The sequence below is a fragment of the Haematobia irritans genome, chromosome 1 (genome assembly GCF_050003625.1).
Source record: "Haematobia irritans isolate KBUSLIRL chromosome 1, ASM5000362v1, whole genome shotgun sequence".
Lineage (NCBI taxonomy): Eukaryota > Metazoa > Arthropoda > Insecta > Diptera > Muscidae > Haematobia > Haematobia irritans.
The window spans coordinates 281,097,246-281,112,667 of NC_134397.1; the positions used below are offsets into that span (position 1 = coordinate 281,097,246).

Sequence of the window (15,422 nt, forward strand, 5' to 3'; positions counted from 1 at the left end):
CTTTTCTTTTTTAAATTCATAACATCATACCCATTTTTTTCCAACTCTCTCATACATGTATGGACCTAAACTCATGAGTCTATTGGAAAAAAAGAGGAAGCATATAGACATCTTGTTATTTCAGATAATCTTTGATTCTACGTACGTAATTCGGCAAGATTTTGGAATATTCTACGTACGTCTGCACTGTTAGAAAAATATGTTTTTAATATGTTCCGATATAAACAAAATGTGTTTCGGGCACAATTTTTAAACACAATATATTTAAGTGCAAACATGTAATGTTCCTAAACTAACACAAAATGTTTGGGATACATATGTTAATATGTTAGAATATATTATGTTTGGGGCATGAATGTTTCATAAAAATAATATGTGTGAATGTAAACATATATAAATTTACAAATTTCGAGTAAACATATATATGTTGTGATACTTTATTCAAAGAGCGCCAGAGAGAGAGAGAGTTAGTATAGAGAAATAAATAGAGATGGAAACCGGGATGGTTGAATAAAAAGATATCAACATAACACAGCGATAGAATGAAATGAGAGCAATTTCTGTGAAACCGCTTGTATGTTGGTTCGGAAAACTGTTTCATGATAAGGCCATAAATTTTATATGCTTAAGTCTAATTACTATTTAATTTGAATATTAGAATGAGTATTCAGAATAAAGAGAATATACATTCGGAACCAAGAGAATAGACATTTGAAAGAAAAAACAGCATATTTGTATTACAGAAAAAGATGCGAAGAACTCAAAAATTTCGTGGTAGTGAAAATTATGTGAGGGAATGAGCACAATCTTCTTTGGGGAATTCTTCCAAACATATACTATTTTTGGACTCAAAATGCTTCCAAACATATAATACGCTCAGATAAAACAAACATATTAATGTTTCTGCAGTATCCAATAATATATGTGTTTCCTGCAAAATATGTTTGGAACATATGTTAGAGAAGCGATTTTTTTTGAGGGTGTGGTTGTGTTGGTTCGGGTCATAGGGATATTGCGTATGACGCTGATGAAATTAACGAATATTTCGCGGGTAACGGCATTGATTTTCAAGACGATCAGGAGTTGGAGTTCTTTCCAGATTCTCTTAATGGGGGTTCCTTCCGTTGCGTTTACGAAGATGAGGTTTATGACGCTTTGCGCGAAGTTAAGTCACATAATTAGGCGTGGATGGAATTTCGATATATTTTATTAAATTAGTATTTCCCTAGGTTTCTTCTTACATTTTGGATTTATTTAACATGGTTTTTACCAGATCTGCCTTTCGTTTGGCTTGGGAGACTGGACGAGTAGTCCCAATTCCTAAGGGTAGCCATAATCGAGGACCTGAAGATCTTAGGCCTATTACTATTGTGCCCGCTCTTTCGAACTTTTGGTGCATGGTGTCCAAACTTTGACCATCATGTCAATTTGGTATCAGGACGTGTATGGGCAGCACTGCGACGTATATATACTGCTAACATATATTGACCTCTTCATGTCAGATTTAGAATGGCGAAATCTCTCCTAATGCTTAGTACTAAGTTCGTTTCTGCGAAAACCGAATATCTTCATCTATCTTCGTAAATAGGGTCTCAAACCCAGGGATGTTAACTTATTTATGCGAAATAATATGCTTGCCTATTTTTTCTTGCGAAAAATCCAGGGTTGTATACATATTTGTTGGAAAATGCTCATAAAAAAGATTTCGCATTTATTCCGCGCTAACGTTTTTTTATATGGAGTATAACAGTGCGAAAACGTGATCTTAGTACTAAACTTAATGAGTCACATAATATATTGGGTGGTGAGATTTGGAAATTTGACTTTCTTCTATATATAAATAGTCAGCGCGGGTGGTCCTCGTTCTCTATATAGGAAATTAAAATTTTCGAGATTTACGAGGAACCCTCAAATTTTGATTAATAGGGTTGTTAGATCACTCTATGCAAGGAAATATGTTATCAGAATTGCACAAAGTTGGAACAGTTTGCCTTATGATCTACGAGTCTTTTTCTCACTCTAATAACGTGTTTCACCTTAAACTGTTGAATTATTATTCGAATGACATTTGATAACTTTTATTTCAATTTTACAAATATTTGCTTACTATAGGTACCTTTTATCTCTAATACTGCTATTTTGCTTATTATAGGTACCTTTTATCTCTAATACTTACTGCTATTTTGTAGATTCTTATCGTTTGTTATAGCTGGGGATCTGCTATTGTTGCTAATATTAGAATAAGTTATAATTCCATTGTATATTATTTTTTTTATTTACATTTGTATACTCAGGCATAAGCTGGCTATCATTTAAAACTTTTTTCGGAAGGTTCAAGTGTGGTTCACTTGTGGGTTTAGGGAACTGCCTGAATTTATTCTGATAATTGGTTAATGGTTGAGCCACCGTTGTGCAATGGTTAGCATGTCCGCCTTGCACACACAAGGTCGTGGTTCGATTCCTGCTTCGACCGAACACCAAAAAGTTTTTCAGCGGTGGATTATCCCACCACAGTAATGCTGGTGATATTTCTGAGGGTTTCAAAGCTTCTCTAAGCGGTTTCACTGCAATGTGGAACGCCGTTCGGACTCGGCTATAAAATGCAGGTCCCTTGCCATTGAGCTTAACATGTAATCGGGCAGCACTCAGTGATAAGAGAGAAGTTCACCAATGTGGTATCACAACGGACAGAATAGTCTAAGTGAGCCTGATACATCGGGCTGCCACCTAACCTAACCTAACCATTGGTTGATAGTTTTGCTGCAAGTAGAGAATGCTGATGAGGAATGTGGTAATTCCGAAACGTGCGTCCACCCCAACCTTATATAGGGCATTGCCCAAATAAATTTGACAAACATTCTTTTCCTCTGTTGGTTAAGCTACACTTGTAGTTTAGTGAAAGCATGGTTTTAAGCTGAAATCAAAAACAACGACAATGGTTTAAGAATTCTATGTAATATATTTATTGGCCGCGAAGTATTTTGTATTACAAGTCTAAAATAAATAAAATGAAAATAAGAGTACGATTTCGTTCTCTTCCGATTTCCTTTTTTGAGTTTTCCAATTTTACACAATATTGATGTTTTATCAAAAAATTGTGACCAAAATCGAGTAACTGTGCTGTTTACGAACAACACAAAAACAAATGCCGAAAGTTAATATTTGGAATTGACTCTTTCCGAAAAATCAAAACGAAATGTCAGAAAATTAATTTTTGGTTAGGAAAGCGCTGCGAAGCGGGCCTGGTTCCGTCAGTATATATAAACTTTTACAAATATAATTCTTTTCTTTAAGAATTAAGCATAGGCGATAATTCCCATTATTCCCATTTCCCTAGACGATCGAAATAACGATGCACAAAAGTATATACACTCATAGAAAAAAGTCTGCTAAAAACAGCAGTCGATGTTTGCTGTTATATTTTTGTACTTTCTGCTGTTTTAGCAGACTTTTCTGCTGTCCCTACTAACAAATTTCTTTGGGTGTATGACAACGATGGGGATAAAATCGAACTTTAAAATGTTGGCTGGGAAATATTTGATAATATATTGAGTTTCCAAAATTGTACTGTGTATTATAGGCTTCAAAATTATTAAATAATGGTTACTAAAACAGGCATACATTAATAAAAAAGGTTGAGACGGTTTCAAGTTACCATTTCCAAATTAACAAAACGAGTTGAATTTTGTTTTTATTTTTTAAAATTTGTATCAGTTTTTTTCTCTCATTTTTCCGCTAGACTAAGTGCAAGAAAAAATGGAAACTGATATTTATTTATTTTTTTTTGATTTTTTCTATATTTTCTTTTTTAAAATTATGAGTATATTCGAATTTTTGGTTATTATGTAAACTGAAATGTACAAATGACATTAATGTATCTTAAAACTATAAACAGAACATACTTAACTCTCTAAGGAGGGGTTATGGGGTTTTTCCCTTATTATTTGTCGGGCCATTGTGCAAATCAATGAGGAAGTAATTACACAAAAACGTAAGGGTGGTCAGCATACCAATAGTACATATGTGGAACATGTACTGATAGTCTGGCGTCCAGACAATGGTGGTACTTATGAAACTATGATTTAAAGCTAAGAATATCTAAAACTAAAGAAACCTCCTTGTACATGCATTCTATGGGTTTGTCCATAGCCGCTGAAAATTTTGCAAGACGGGAGTGCGCATGTGTAACTGTAGTCGGATTTGCGATAAGGTACAAAATTGTGTTTTTCTTGCAGGGAGCTTATAAGGTTGGCTAGGATGTACGAAAGTAACAGACACCAATTTAAATAAAAATTAATTTAAATATGTACTCCTGAACCTTATAGATGACCTAAAGCCTTCGATTCTAATGATGTATTTCTCTTAATTCTACTGAGAACTAGTCATCTTTCTTTTCAATTATTTTGGCACATTTGCGATCTTCCTCGCTCACATCCTTATCTTCCCAACCCCATACCATGGTTTCTTCATTTTCATGATCTAATTTGGCCAACATTTCAGCGGTTATGCCTTTTCCGGATAGCAGGTTGTTATTCAAATCTGCACTCAATGGATGGGAGCCGTCTCCGGTACGTTGAATTCTTTTAATAAGCATTTCATCCGAAACTGTCTTCAAATCGTATGCTTGGCCTACATAAAAAATACATATTATAGATTTAATTGAAACTCTTTCTTTCTCACTTACCAATTTTAGCCATTAAATTTAGGAAGGCTGTTGTCCAGTTATAATAATTTCCCAATTCAGCTGCTTTGTAGTCCCAGGGGAATACATGATGGTAGTTATGCCATCCTTCACCGAAGGTGATTGTCGACACCACTTTATTATTAACTGAACTAATGTTTTTGTCATACGGCTTCATTCCATAAAAGTGAGCAGCACTGTTTACTAACCATGTACCATGCAAAGAAATGCAGTACCGAAGCATGGATGATACAAAGAAGCACACTTTCAGAGACGATCCTAGGTAGTAATAAGGGAAGAGCGCCGGCAAAACGAAACAGCAAATGGGCATAATAATGAAGTAGTACCTAAATTAGATCAAGAAGACTATAGTTGCGTGTTCCACATTGAAATGTAAATTGGTATCTTACTTTTTTTGAAACATTACCACTGGATCAGATTTCAAATCACTCATATCGATTTGTTTGCCTTTTTCCTTCACATCCGGGTGCTTCTTACACAACAACCAACCCATGTGAGCAAAGAAAAATCCTCGTCGCGAGTTGTGAGGATCTGCGTCGGTGTCGGTGAACTTGTGATGAACCCGATGATCCCGAGTCCACTCGTATATGCTATTTTGAAAAGCCAGTGATTGGCAAAGCATAAGGAAAATGCGTAGGGGTACCTTGGCTTTGTAAGCGCGATGAGACCATAAACGGTGAACTCCAGCGGTAATACCCATTCCTCCCATGAATAGACAAATGTAGGCTAGAATAAAAATGTATGTCAGTTAAGTTTAGACCTTTTGAGACATAAAGAACGAATATCATATTCAGGTATGCGCCTTTAGTGAATTTCTCCATAGACGCACATCCTAAATTCTTATTGTATAGATATACATACCGGATAAACTACGATAATAAGAGCATAGTTAATACTTACATAGCGCGAATTCAATATAGGCATTTTCCGCAAAAATTAAATATAGGCCATACAGCGCGGAACTATGTAATATAATAAACAGCAAGATATTGTGCCAAACTATTTCCACTTCGTAGGGTTTTTTGTTTTCGACATCCTGCTTGTTAATGGTACTGGTTTTCACAATCCCGCTGGTTGCCGCTGGGTTTGTAGACGCTGTAGAGTTTATGGCTTTGTTGTTGTTAGAATCTGTGTTGGTAATAGCGGTTTCAGCTAAAATGAAAGTACTTCCTATTATATTTGGCGCCATCTGAAAAAAAATATTTAAATTTAATCTTATATCTTTATACAGGGGTAAAATTTTCGGCAGCATTTTTCGCCACTCAATGGCTTGGGGGAATTTTATTATCAAAATGTGTTCAAATGGGTACGTAAATAAGCAGAGATATGTCAGAAGCATTACAAAAATCCAGGAATAGTCTGGAGCGGTTTATGCTAATCGAAAGTAATGTGTATGGTGAGCGCTACCGTGAGATGATATCCAATTCTGTTTTGCCCAAAATACAAGAGCTTGATTTGCGTGATATGTGGTTTCAAGAAGATGGTGACACATGCCACACAGCATGCGTAACAATGGTGATAGCCGAGTGAACATCGTGCGATTTAATGCCATTAGACTATTTTTTGTGGGACTATATTAAAGCTCATGTCAATATAGTACGGCTGTCATTCGGGATATCAAAATATAGAATCCGGGGATTTTTTCGGAATCCCAAAAAAATTCCGGGATTCAAAATAAAAAATTGGGATTAATCCCGTCTCGAAAATCTCCGAATTTCGGAACGGGATTATATGTAATGGAAAATTTACTAAGATCTTAAAAAAACCCTTTATGCTGTGGTACAGCGTATGTACATACATATCGGTTTTCCACCAATTTTTTTTTTTTAATTTTTAAGATTAAGTAATATCTCATTCACATTAAACTTCCAAAATCGACTTTACTCAGATTTCAAATGTCATACGCCTTATTAAAAATAGACTTAAAATCTACATTTAGTAGATTTTGAGCCTAATATGCATGGGCTAAAATATGTGATTTATTATTATTAGCTTATAATATAGCTAATTACTTATGATGCAGATTCGATTGTGTTGTCAAGGCGTCTATATGCCGTTTTGGTTTATTTCAGCAAAACCAAAATATGTTTTAGGGTAATCTAAGTTAAAAGTAGCAGTCAAATTTTACTATTATATATAATTATTTGGCTATTGTAGCAGATTTTAGCTGTATTTACTAACAACTTTCTTTTAGTGTGGAAATATTTATTTTTTATACCTCTATAATTTACAGCCCGATATTTCACTTAGACTATTCAGTCCATTGTGCTGTCCGATTCTATGTTAAGCTTAATGACAAGGGACCTCCTTTTTATAACCGAGTACGAATGGCGTTCCACATTGTGGTGAAACCACTTAGAGAAATTTTGAAACACTCAGAAATGTCACCAGCATTACTGAGGTGGGATAATCCACCGGTGAAAAACTTTTTGTTGTTTGGCCGAAACAGGGTTTGAACCCACGACTTTGTGTATTCAAGGCGGGCATGCTAATCATTGCACCACGGTGGCTCCCTGCTAATTTACTAAGATTCATTTCATTTTCATTTCATTGACCGACTGCATTCTTTTATGATATATCCAATATGTGAAAAGCATGGGTATATTCGAACATACACTCAAACAGTGAACCCACAGGAAGCAAAATGTAGGTTAAATTTAGGAAATTTGAACTACACTGTATTACTAACGTCTATATGACGCGGATATCACAAAAGCAAGTAAATCTTTTTCGACAAATTCAAGAAAATTTTTTAGACATAATTATTTTTTTTTTTGTTTGTTAAATAAAACTTCGTAGTTTGATGAAAAAATTGGAGTTCAAATATGCAAAAATGTCTTCAATACCAACTTGACGTGTTTAATTGGATAAAACACCAAACTAAATTTTTATATACTTCCCAGCAAAAAAAGAGCTTCCAAAAAAGTAGTTTGGATCCCCAACTTGTGATCCGGAAGTAGTGCAACCTTGCACACCAATGAATTTTAGATGAAGCATTAGCACATTCAGCCACAAACACCTTGAATTCGATGGAATATTTTAGTAATTTACAAAACCTTCTCAAAAAAAACTTCCATGGAAATGCAAAAGTCAACAGACACAGGCTCAAATCCATGGGGTTGAAATTTTTAATTTTATTTTTATTGTTTTGTTATTTTTCTTTTCTTTAATTGTCCAAAATTGAAATTTTGACTTTAAACCCCGAAATGTCGTATGTTTTAAGACTGGTCCAATAGAACTTTATCGAAAATGAAAAAATGTGGGATCCCGAGATTCTCTTAAAAAGAAATTTTTGTGGAGTAACATCAATTTACTTCATATCAGCTCTATGTAAAAATATACAGATTTTATTTCGATGTAAACAAGTTGTGAATCATTTTTCAATTTGTTTCCATCTGTTTATGATAAACATCATAGCTATTATTAATTCTTTTAGAAAAGAGAATTCATTAAGACTGGTCCAATAGAACTTCATCGAAAATGAAAAAATGTGGGATCCCGAGATTCTCTTAAAAAGAAATTTTTGTGGAGTAACATCAATTTACTTCATATCAGCTCTATGTAAAAATATACAGATTTTATTTCGATGTAAACAAGTTGTGAATCATTTTTCAATTTGTTTCCATCTGTTTATGATAAACATAATAGCTATTATTAATTCTTTTAGAAAAGAGAATTCATTAAAAGCTTGAATTTCGGTCAGTTAATGAATTCTTAACACAATCAAAGAGCTGACAATGCGGAAATAAGCTTCATATGCGATGGTATTGGAACCCATCTACTTCCTGTTCTTCTTCGTCGTTCAATAAGAGCTGTGGATGCTGGGCATACATAGAAAACCTGAAACTCTTGCTGTGTTTTAGACGGTTAGTAGGTCATTGCTTTATATGAGAAGTTTTTGGAAACATTACGCGGATAGAGAAATACCTGGTCGTCGTGGTAGTCGGTGTAAATAGAGCGAGTAAATATATTTGATCACCTACCTATCCAATGTCACATATTCTAGAATTCTATAGTTCATATATTTAAATTTGACTATCAATTAATTAATAAGTCAGGGTTTTATTTACTCGTTTGAACGTGTGACACTCACTTTATATTGAACTTGGAAGGTAACAAAAAGTTCTTTAGGTGAAACTTTAATTGATGCATTTGTTGCTTTAAGTTTGCATTTATCTAAAGTAAAATAACTGGTACATCACCTCGAGAACCTGTTGTTTGTGCTACAAGTCCAATGTGTAAATATAACCAACATTTTGCGATCTTGAACCAGCACAATATTGAATTGAATTTATGTTGTACATTAGATCGGTTCGACCAGTTTTTATGAAGGAGAATTCAATGTTTAGTGTTTGATTAGATTGTTTGCTTGTTATGGATTGAAGCAAAATAGATAAAGAATCTATAAAATAGTGCGGAAAGGTGTTAAAGAGTGGTCGGTCTCACCATGAATGAAAATGTAGGTTTATTTTAGAAAATTTTAACTAAAATAGTTTACTACGAGTTATTGGAATATGATACAAATAAACGAATACTTCTTGTCAAAGAAAAAATATTTACTACGAGTTATTGGAATATGATACAAATAAACGAATACTTCTTGTCAAAGAAAAAATATTTTTTTCTGTTATTAAAAAAATCCATATTTTGAAGTAACAATTTGGGGATAAAAATTGTTAAAATTGTAAAACCTTCTAATTTCAACCTTCTAAATTTTAAAAAATTATAAAAACATTTTTATTAAAATTTATTCATTCTAGAAAAACTGTAACTGTTTTTTTTTCTCCAAAAGAACTAATTCATATTTTAGAAATATTTTTCCATCAGTAAAATAATAGGAGCCACCGTGGTGCAATGGTTAGCATGCCCGCCTTGCATACATAAGGTCGTGGGTTCGATTCCTGCTTCGACCGAACACCAAAAAGTTTTTCAGCGGTGGATTACCCACCTCAGTAATGCTGGTGACATTTCTGAGGGTTTCAAAGCTTCTCTAAGTGGTTTCACTGCAATGTGGAAAGCCGTTCGGACTCGGCTATAAAAAGGAGGTCCCTTGTCATTGAGCTTAACATGGAATCGGGCAGCACTCAGTGATAAGAGAGAAGTTCACCAATGGGGTATCACAATGGACTGAATAGTCTAAGTGAGCCTGATACATCGGGCTGCCACCTAACCTAACCTAACCTATCAGTAAAATAATTGCTCGCTAATTCAATTCAATTGTCTTTGGAGGTGAACGTAGCCTATGCCAAAATCTTATTTTTAACGTAACTTTGTTTTTTTTTGTAAAACATTGTTTGAAAGCAACGAACTATTTGTTGTTGTATGCAACCTCAGATTTGCATTTATTGCCACGATTATTACTATACATCAAATAAAGAAAATTTTATTGGGCTGGGCAAATTTCTTAAAAATTTCCGAACAATTTAAAAATAAACTAAATTTGTTGCAGTAAACAAGTGTTAATGTTAGTAACAGCATACCTTTTTGCTGCATACATTACATTATTCCCCGCCCAAACAATATACGCTCATGCACTGAAAAAACAGTGAACCCACCAGGAAGAAATATTTTGGTTAATTTTAGAAACTTTTGAATCTTTTTTATAAAATTTTAATTAAACAGTATTACAAACGCTGGCATCACGTCGATATCACAAATATAAGTAAATATTTTTCGACAAACTCGAGAAAATTTATTAGACATCAATAATTTTTTCACTTGTTTTGTAATTTGAAGAAAAAAATTGGAGTTCAAAATTTCAAGAATGTTCCAGTTTTTCTAGGAAGTTCATGATGGACGCATTTGTAGTAAAATTTACAAATTTAATGAAATAATGAACTATTTTGTGAGAAATACGAATTTAGTAAATCTTTATGATTAACTTGTGTATAATTTTTCCCGTTTTTTAGTTCATTTAACTAACGTACGCAAAAAATTATTAGAGTAAATGAAACGTTCTCCAAACATAATAATTCCATGAACTAAAATAAAGTTACATTGGCTTTAGTGAAATAGAGAGTTCACTTTTTTTTGAGTGTCATGTATGTATGTCAATTCATGATACAATTTGAGCACGATTTTAGGGTAAAATTTGAGAATATAAGTTTTAACTGTAATAATATTAGTTTAAGAGATGTTTTCTGAAATAATTAGTGATTTGGCTTCGTGGACTATGTATATTTTCGTAGCTTCTTTAAGTACAAAGAATTTTTATAGTCGATATCTGCTAAATCACTAATTGCAATTTAACTCTTTTTTAAAAAAAATTATGTATATTTGTAATAAAAATTTTTTGTTAAATATGTATATTATATTAGAATTATAGTCTTTCGAACTGGAATAATCAGTCGCCAAAAGTGATTGCAAACTTCTTTTAACTGAGGTCTAATGGGATCAATTATCCTTTGGCTGCACTACAAATGACATATTCAGATTACGCTTTACCAACTTAAATTGAATCATAACCGTTCAAATAGGTTTCATAAAAATGCTTCAGCAGTTTTGCTGACCAATATAGCCAGAACTAAATTTGTTGCAGTAACCAAGTGTTAATATTACTAACAGCAGACTTTTTTTTCTGCATACATTACAATACGTATTCCCCGCCCAAACAATATACGCCCATGTAGAGCAATGTGCTCTTTACTATTAAGTCGGAATTACCATTAGGAAAAGTACTCATAACAATAAACACAAATGTAGCAATTAAAGCATGAAAACCCTTTAATAGACTTCATTTTTACTGGCCAATATAGACCAGATCAATAATCTTGAACGCAGACGCATCTTTAGTAAAGCATTCTTAAGTTGTACCCCATGACGGAAAGTGTTATATACTGTTACTTGGATAGACGATGACATATTCACACAAACATAGCTACATAACCTCCAATTCCAAATATTTAACTAATGATTGGTTTGGTTTTCTTCTTTGAGTTTCTTTCGTATTTGGATATGCATAAATAATAAGACAATACTCATGTTTCGGTAATCATGCATGTTGTTATGTTTTTTAAATCAGAAGATATTAAAATTTGAAAATTTACAGTAACGTTCTCACATGGCAAGATATGTAAATAGAAATGAAATCCTCACCAAATTAATTCGCTGATGAAGAATAAGGTAATATCTTGTGATTGATGATTGCTATGTTATCAATTTTCAAATTTAGTATGTTTGTCTTTGTATCTTTTTACGTCTCTATGGTCGTTGGTAACTATAGATATATGAGCATGTGTTACGATATGTTCCATTCTGAAAGAAAGAGTGATCTTCTTGGACTATGTCTTGGTGAATTTAAGAATAGGTATTTAGCCAAAGATTATAATCCAAGTGGTCAAGGTTAATTATGCTCATGTATAAATACGTATGTATATGGTATCATGTAATATCTTTTATTCTATATGGAATGAATGGGGAAATAAAATAGTCATAAAATACTGTCGTTTGTATTATTGTTATTCTATGCGTTAATACATATATGTTTAAAGAAATATGATAATAAATACACATATATGTGCACTTAAAAATTCTAAACCTATTTTATCTATTCAACAATTATCGAAAGACAGCGATTGCCGATCCATTGATGGTGTTGTTATGTAAAGAATCAGACTTTGTTCCGTGTTCTTGCTCATGCGGTTGTGGCGGCATGCGTCTGCGCATTGGTTGGTGTGTTTTAGGAAATCGTTTGGAATGCTCGACGCTCAAAGCACGTAAGCATGAGTTTCTCAAACATGCGCACAACGTTCAACTCATCCGTGTTGCCGATCATTATTTGGACTGGCTAATATTGATATGCAAAACGTCAATCATTTGGGAGTATGTCTTAGCATACTAATGTAGGGCTTTGTCATGAGTGGGCGAATAGATGAGTTACCCAGTAAGCCAGGTAGCTATCCAGATAATGAGATTGGTATGGCTATGGCATCAGAACTTACTAAATCGGTTGGGTATCCTTTTAAGGCGCTTTGCATTAATGTGAATCGTTCATAGTTTCCGACATTGTTCCAATTGCGCATAGAACGGACTGTGTATGAAAAAGAAATTGAAATATGGGGATTTTATGGTTGAGCCAGTGTTTCCCAAATTGTTGTTTGAATGTTTATAATATTTCTATCGAGTTTAAATTAAAAAAATTAAAGACTTGCTTAAAGTACGGCCTTCATGTATTGATACGGACCGATCAACTCATGATTTTGCCTCCTGATCGTTCATAGTAGTTAAAAACATAGGTTATAATATATGGGATATTTTAATTAGTTAAATGAATTCAAACCCATATTGAATTTAAATTATACCAGTCGGTATATATTCTTCAATACAGAAAGAGATTTCCTGCAGAAAATCGTTATTTTCTTTTAACAGAACAGTTCTCCTCCCATTATGTTTGTATGAGTACTATATATAGCATATCATTGTGGATTTTATTGAGATTTGTTCCAATATTGTCGTATAGATTATTTATCCACGGACCACAACGATTTGTACTTAAGCATAGAATAAAACTCGAATTTATTCAGACTTAGCTTCTCAAATACGAATTGGCAATGAATACGATACTTCAAAACTTCTGGAATACCAATTAGAATGTAAGAACATTGCCAAGAAGACACATTATGAATAAAGAACATTGTAGAACGTTCTAATTTTTTCTCATTGATATTCAAGTATTCACTTCTATCGCTTAAAAAAGTGTTTCTCGGTTTCGAATACATACAATGGAATGAAGTGGAGTTCACTTCGAGACAGTACTGTAATAAAAACATGAATTATTCTGAACCGTAAACTGAAATATTTGCCAAACTATCTGAATTTTAAAAAAGCTATCTCAAGGCCAGTACTACGTTTTATTTCCATTGTTGCGAAAATTCTTAATTGTGAGTTAATTTGTGTGTTTAGTTGACAGAAATATGTAATTTTAGCATAGGCAAAATTGAAAAAAATGACTCTTCCGTCAATGTACTTTTTGAAGCACATCTAAAGAAAACTTATTTTCTCCGGACATACTTTTTTAAGACAAAAGAAAACTTCGTTAGTCTAAAATTTCGTTATTCAACAAAGAAGAACTCTTGTTTCAGAACACATACTCACAGTATGTCGCACAATAAAGTGTACATTAGTAGCATCATAATAAAGTGTATATTAGTATTTGCTTCAATATAGCTTTTATTTTAGCAATTATATATACAATTTCATTATATATTTTTGGCTTACAAAAAAAGTAAATCTCGACTTCAACGTAAAAATGAAATATAAAAACAACACAGAACACACTTTATTAAAACAAACATTTTGTACACTTTTTGTAACGGTCTCTGTACTTCATCCGAAAGATATATGGTTTCTGATCCCATAAGGACAATTGGAAGTACTCAACATTTATAATCGTTTAACATCCATAACAAATCTTGCAACTTATATGTGTAACAATTAAACAAAACTGTTTGAATTCAACATGCTAATGCTATTTGGCATAGGCTCTTGGGTTAAAAATGAATAACATTGAAGGTGACAATTTGCAAAGAGTTTTGAAAGATGCTAGATGTTTTCTTTTTAATTTATCTATATATTTAATTGATCTAATTTTTAACACACATTGACAATATACATACAATACTAAAAAAGTAATTTATTTGCAACGAAAATTCTTGCAAATTATGCCGTGTTTCATTAATTTAAACCAAAAACACAATTTTCGCTCAAATATTTTATACATGAAAGTTTCATGCTTCATCTTAAAAGGAGCAACAGGTTCAGGACTCATGGTGAAATCTTTATTGTTTACAACAAAAAGACAAATTTGCATTATATTTGACCTTTTTAGTGTTTATTTTCGTATGTATAACACGAACTTAGTACCCTTTTTTAAAAGGCCGACTGATTTTTACTGCACTCTGGAACATGGTACTTTGCTCCGAAATTAAATTTCAGAAAAAAAGGTTTTTTTTTCTAATTAAATTTGCATTTCTGTAAGGTCAAATAAATAAGCTCGAATTAATGTCTCCTAAGATGCTTCTTTACCTTTCGCATTCACAATGAACTAAAGCCCAGATAGAGCTTGTAAGTGCACAAAAAAATTATTATTTTTTTCTTTTCTCCGAAAACATATCCTCTTATAGGGCAAATAAAACTCGTTTGAGACAATATTAACAAGAAATGGATTCGTTTTGGATAAATATATAATTTTTGTTGTATGTACCACCACTCACTCACTGCACTTGTTTCAGGTTCCAATTACCTTTGAAATATATTTTGTAGAAGTTATCCTTTTAGCGGCTATTTGTTTGTTGGCGATAACGCTGTGAGCAATTCGTAATTCGAAGAAGAAACACTTTCTGCGAACGATTGCTATAGGCAATGTCTGTTTTGTTTATATTTTGTTTGGTGGCACGAGTTTTCTTTTTCAATTCATCACTGTTCATTTGGCACAAGGATATTTTATGAGTTCTTTTTTTCAATTTAGTTTGAATAGATTGGTTCAGTATAGGACGAGGCGTCGTCCGTGTCCGTTGGTTCGGAAACGCGGCGATGAAATGAAATGCTGACTGCACGAAGTCAGCTCGCAGACAATTTAGCTTTGCCTAATTACACGGAATTTTAAAGACTTTCGATCAATAATCAATACGCGTCCGAGTGTTCTATGTGTGCTGGCGACTTCTAGTTCGGAACGTTGTCTTTGCAAATGCCTAAGAGAACTTGTGCGCTGCTAAGAAAGAAT

The 15,422-nt window shown here is 33.1% G+C and overlaps 1 protein-coding gene across 1 annotated transcript; it reads right to left on the minus strand.

The window, feature by feature from the left end:
• Window positions 1-3,683: 3,683 nt before the first annotated feature.
• Window positions 3,684-15,085, minus strand: LOC142228186 (acyl-CoA Delta-9 desaturase). The gene is made up of 5 exons (XM_075298540.1): window positions 14,943-15,085; window positions 5,603-5,891; window positions 5,092-5,428; window positions 4,685-5,028; window positions 3,684-4,629 (listed from the first exon to the last, which is right to left on the minus strand). Exons 2-5 carry the CDS (start codon window positions 5,889-5,891, stop codon window positions 4,379-4,381), a joined length of 1,221 nt encoding a protein of 406 aa, XP_075154655.1. The 5' UTR covers window positions 14,943-15,085; the 3' UTR covers window positions 3,684-4,378.
• Window positions 15,086-15,422: the final 337 nt, after the last annotated feature.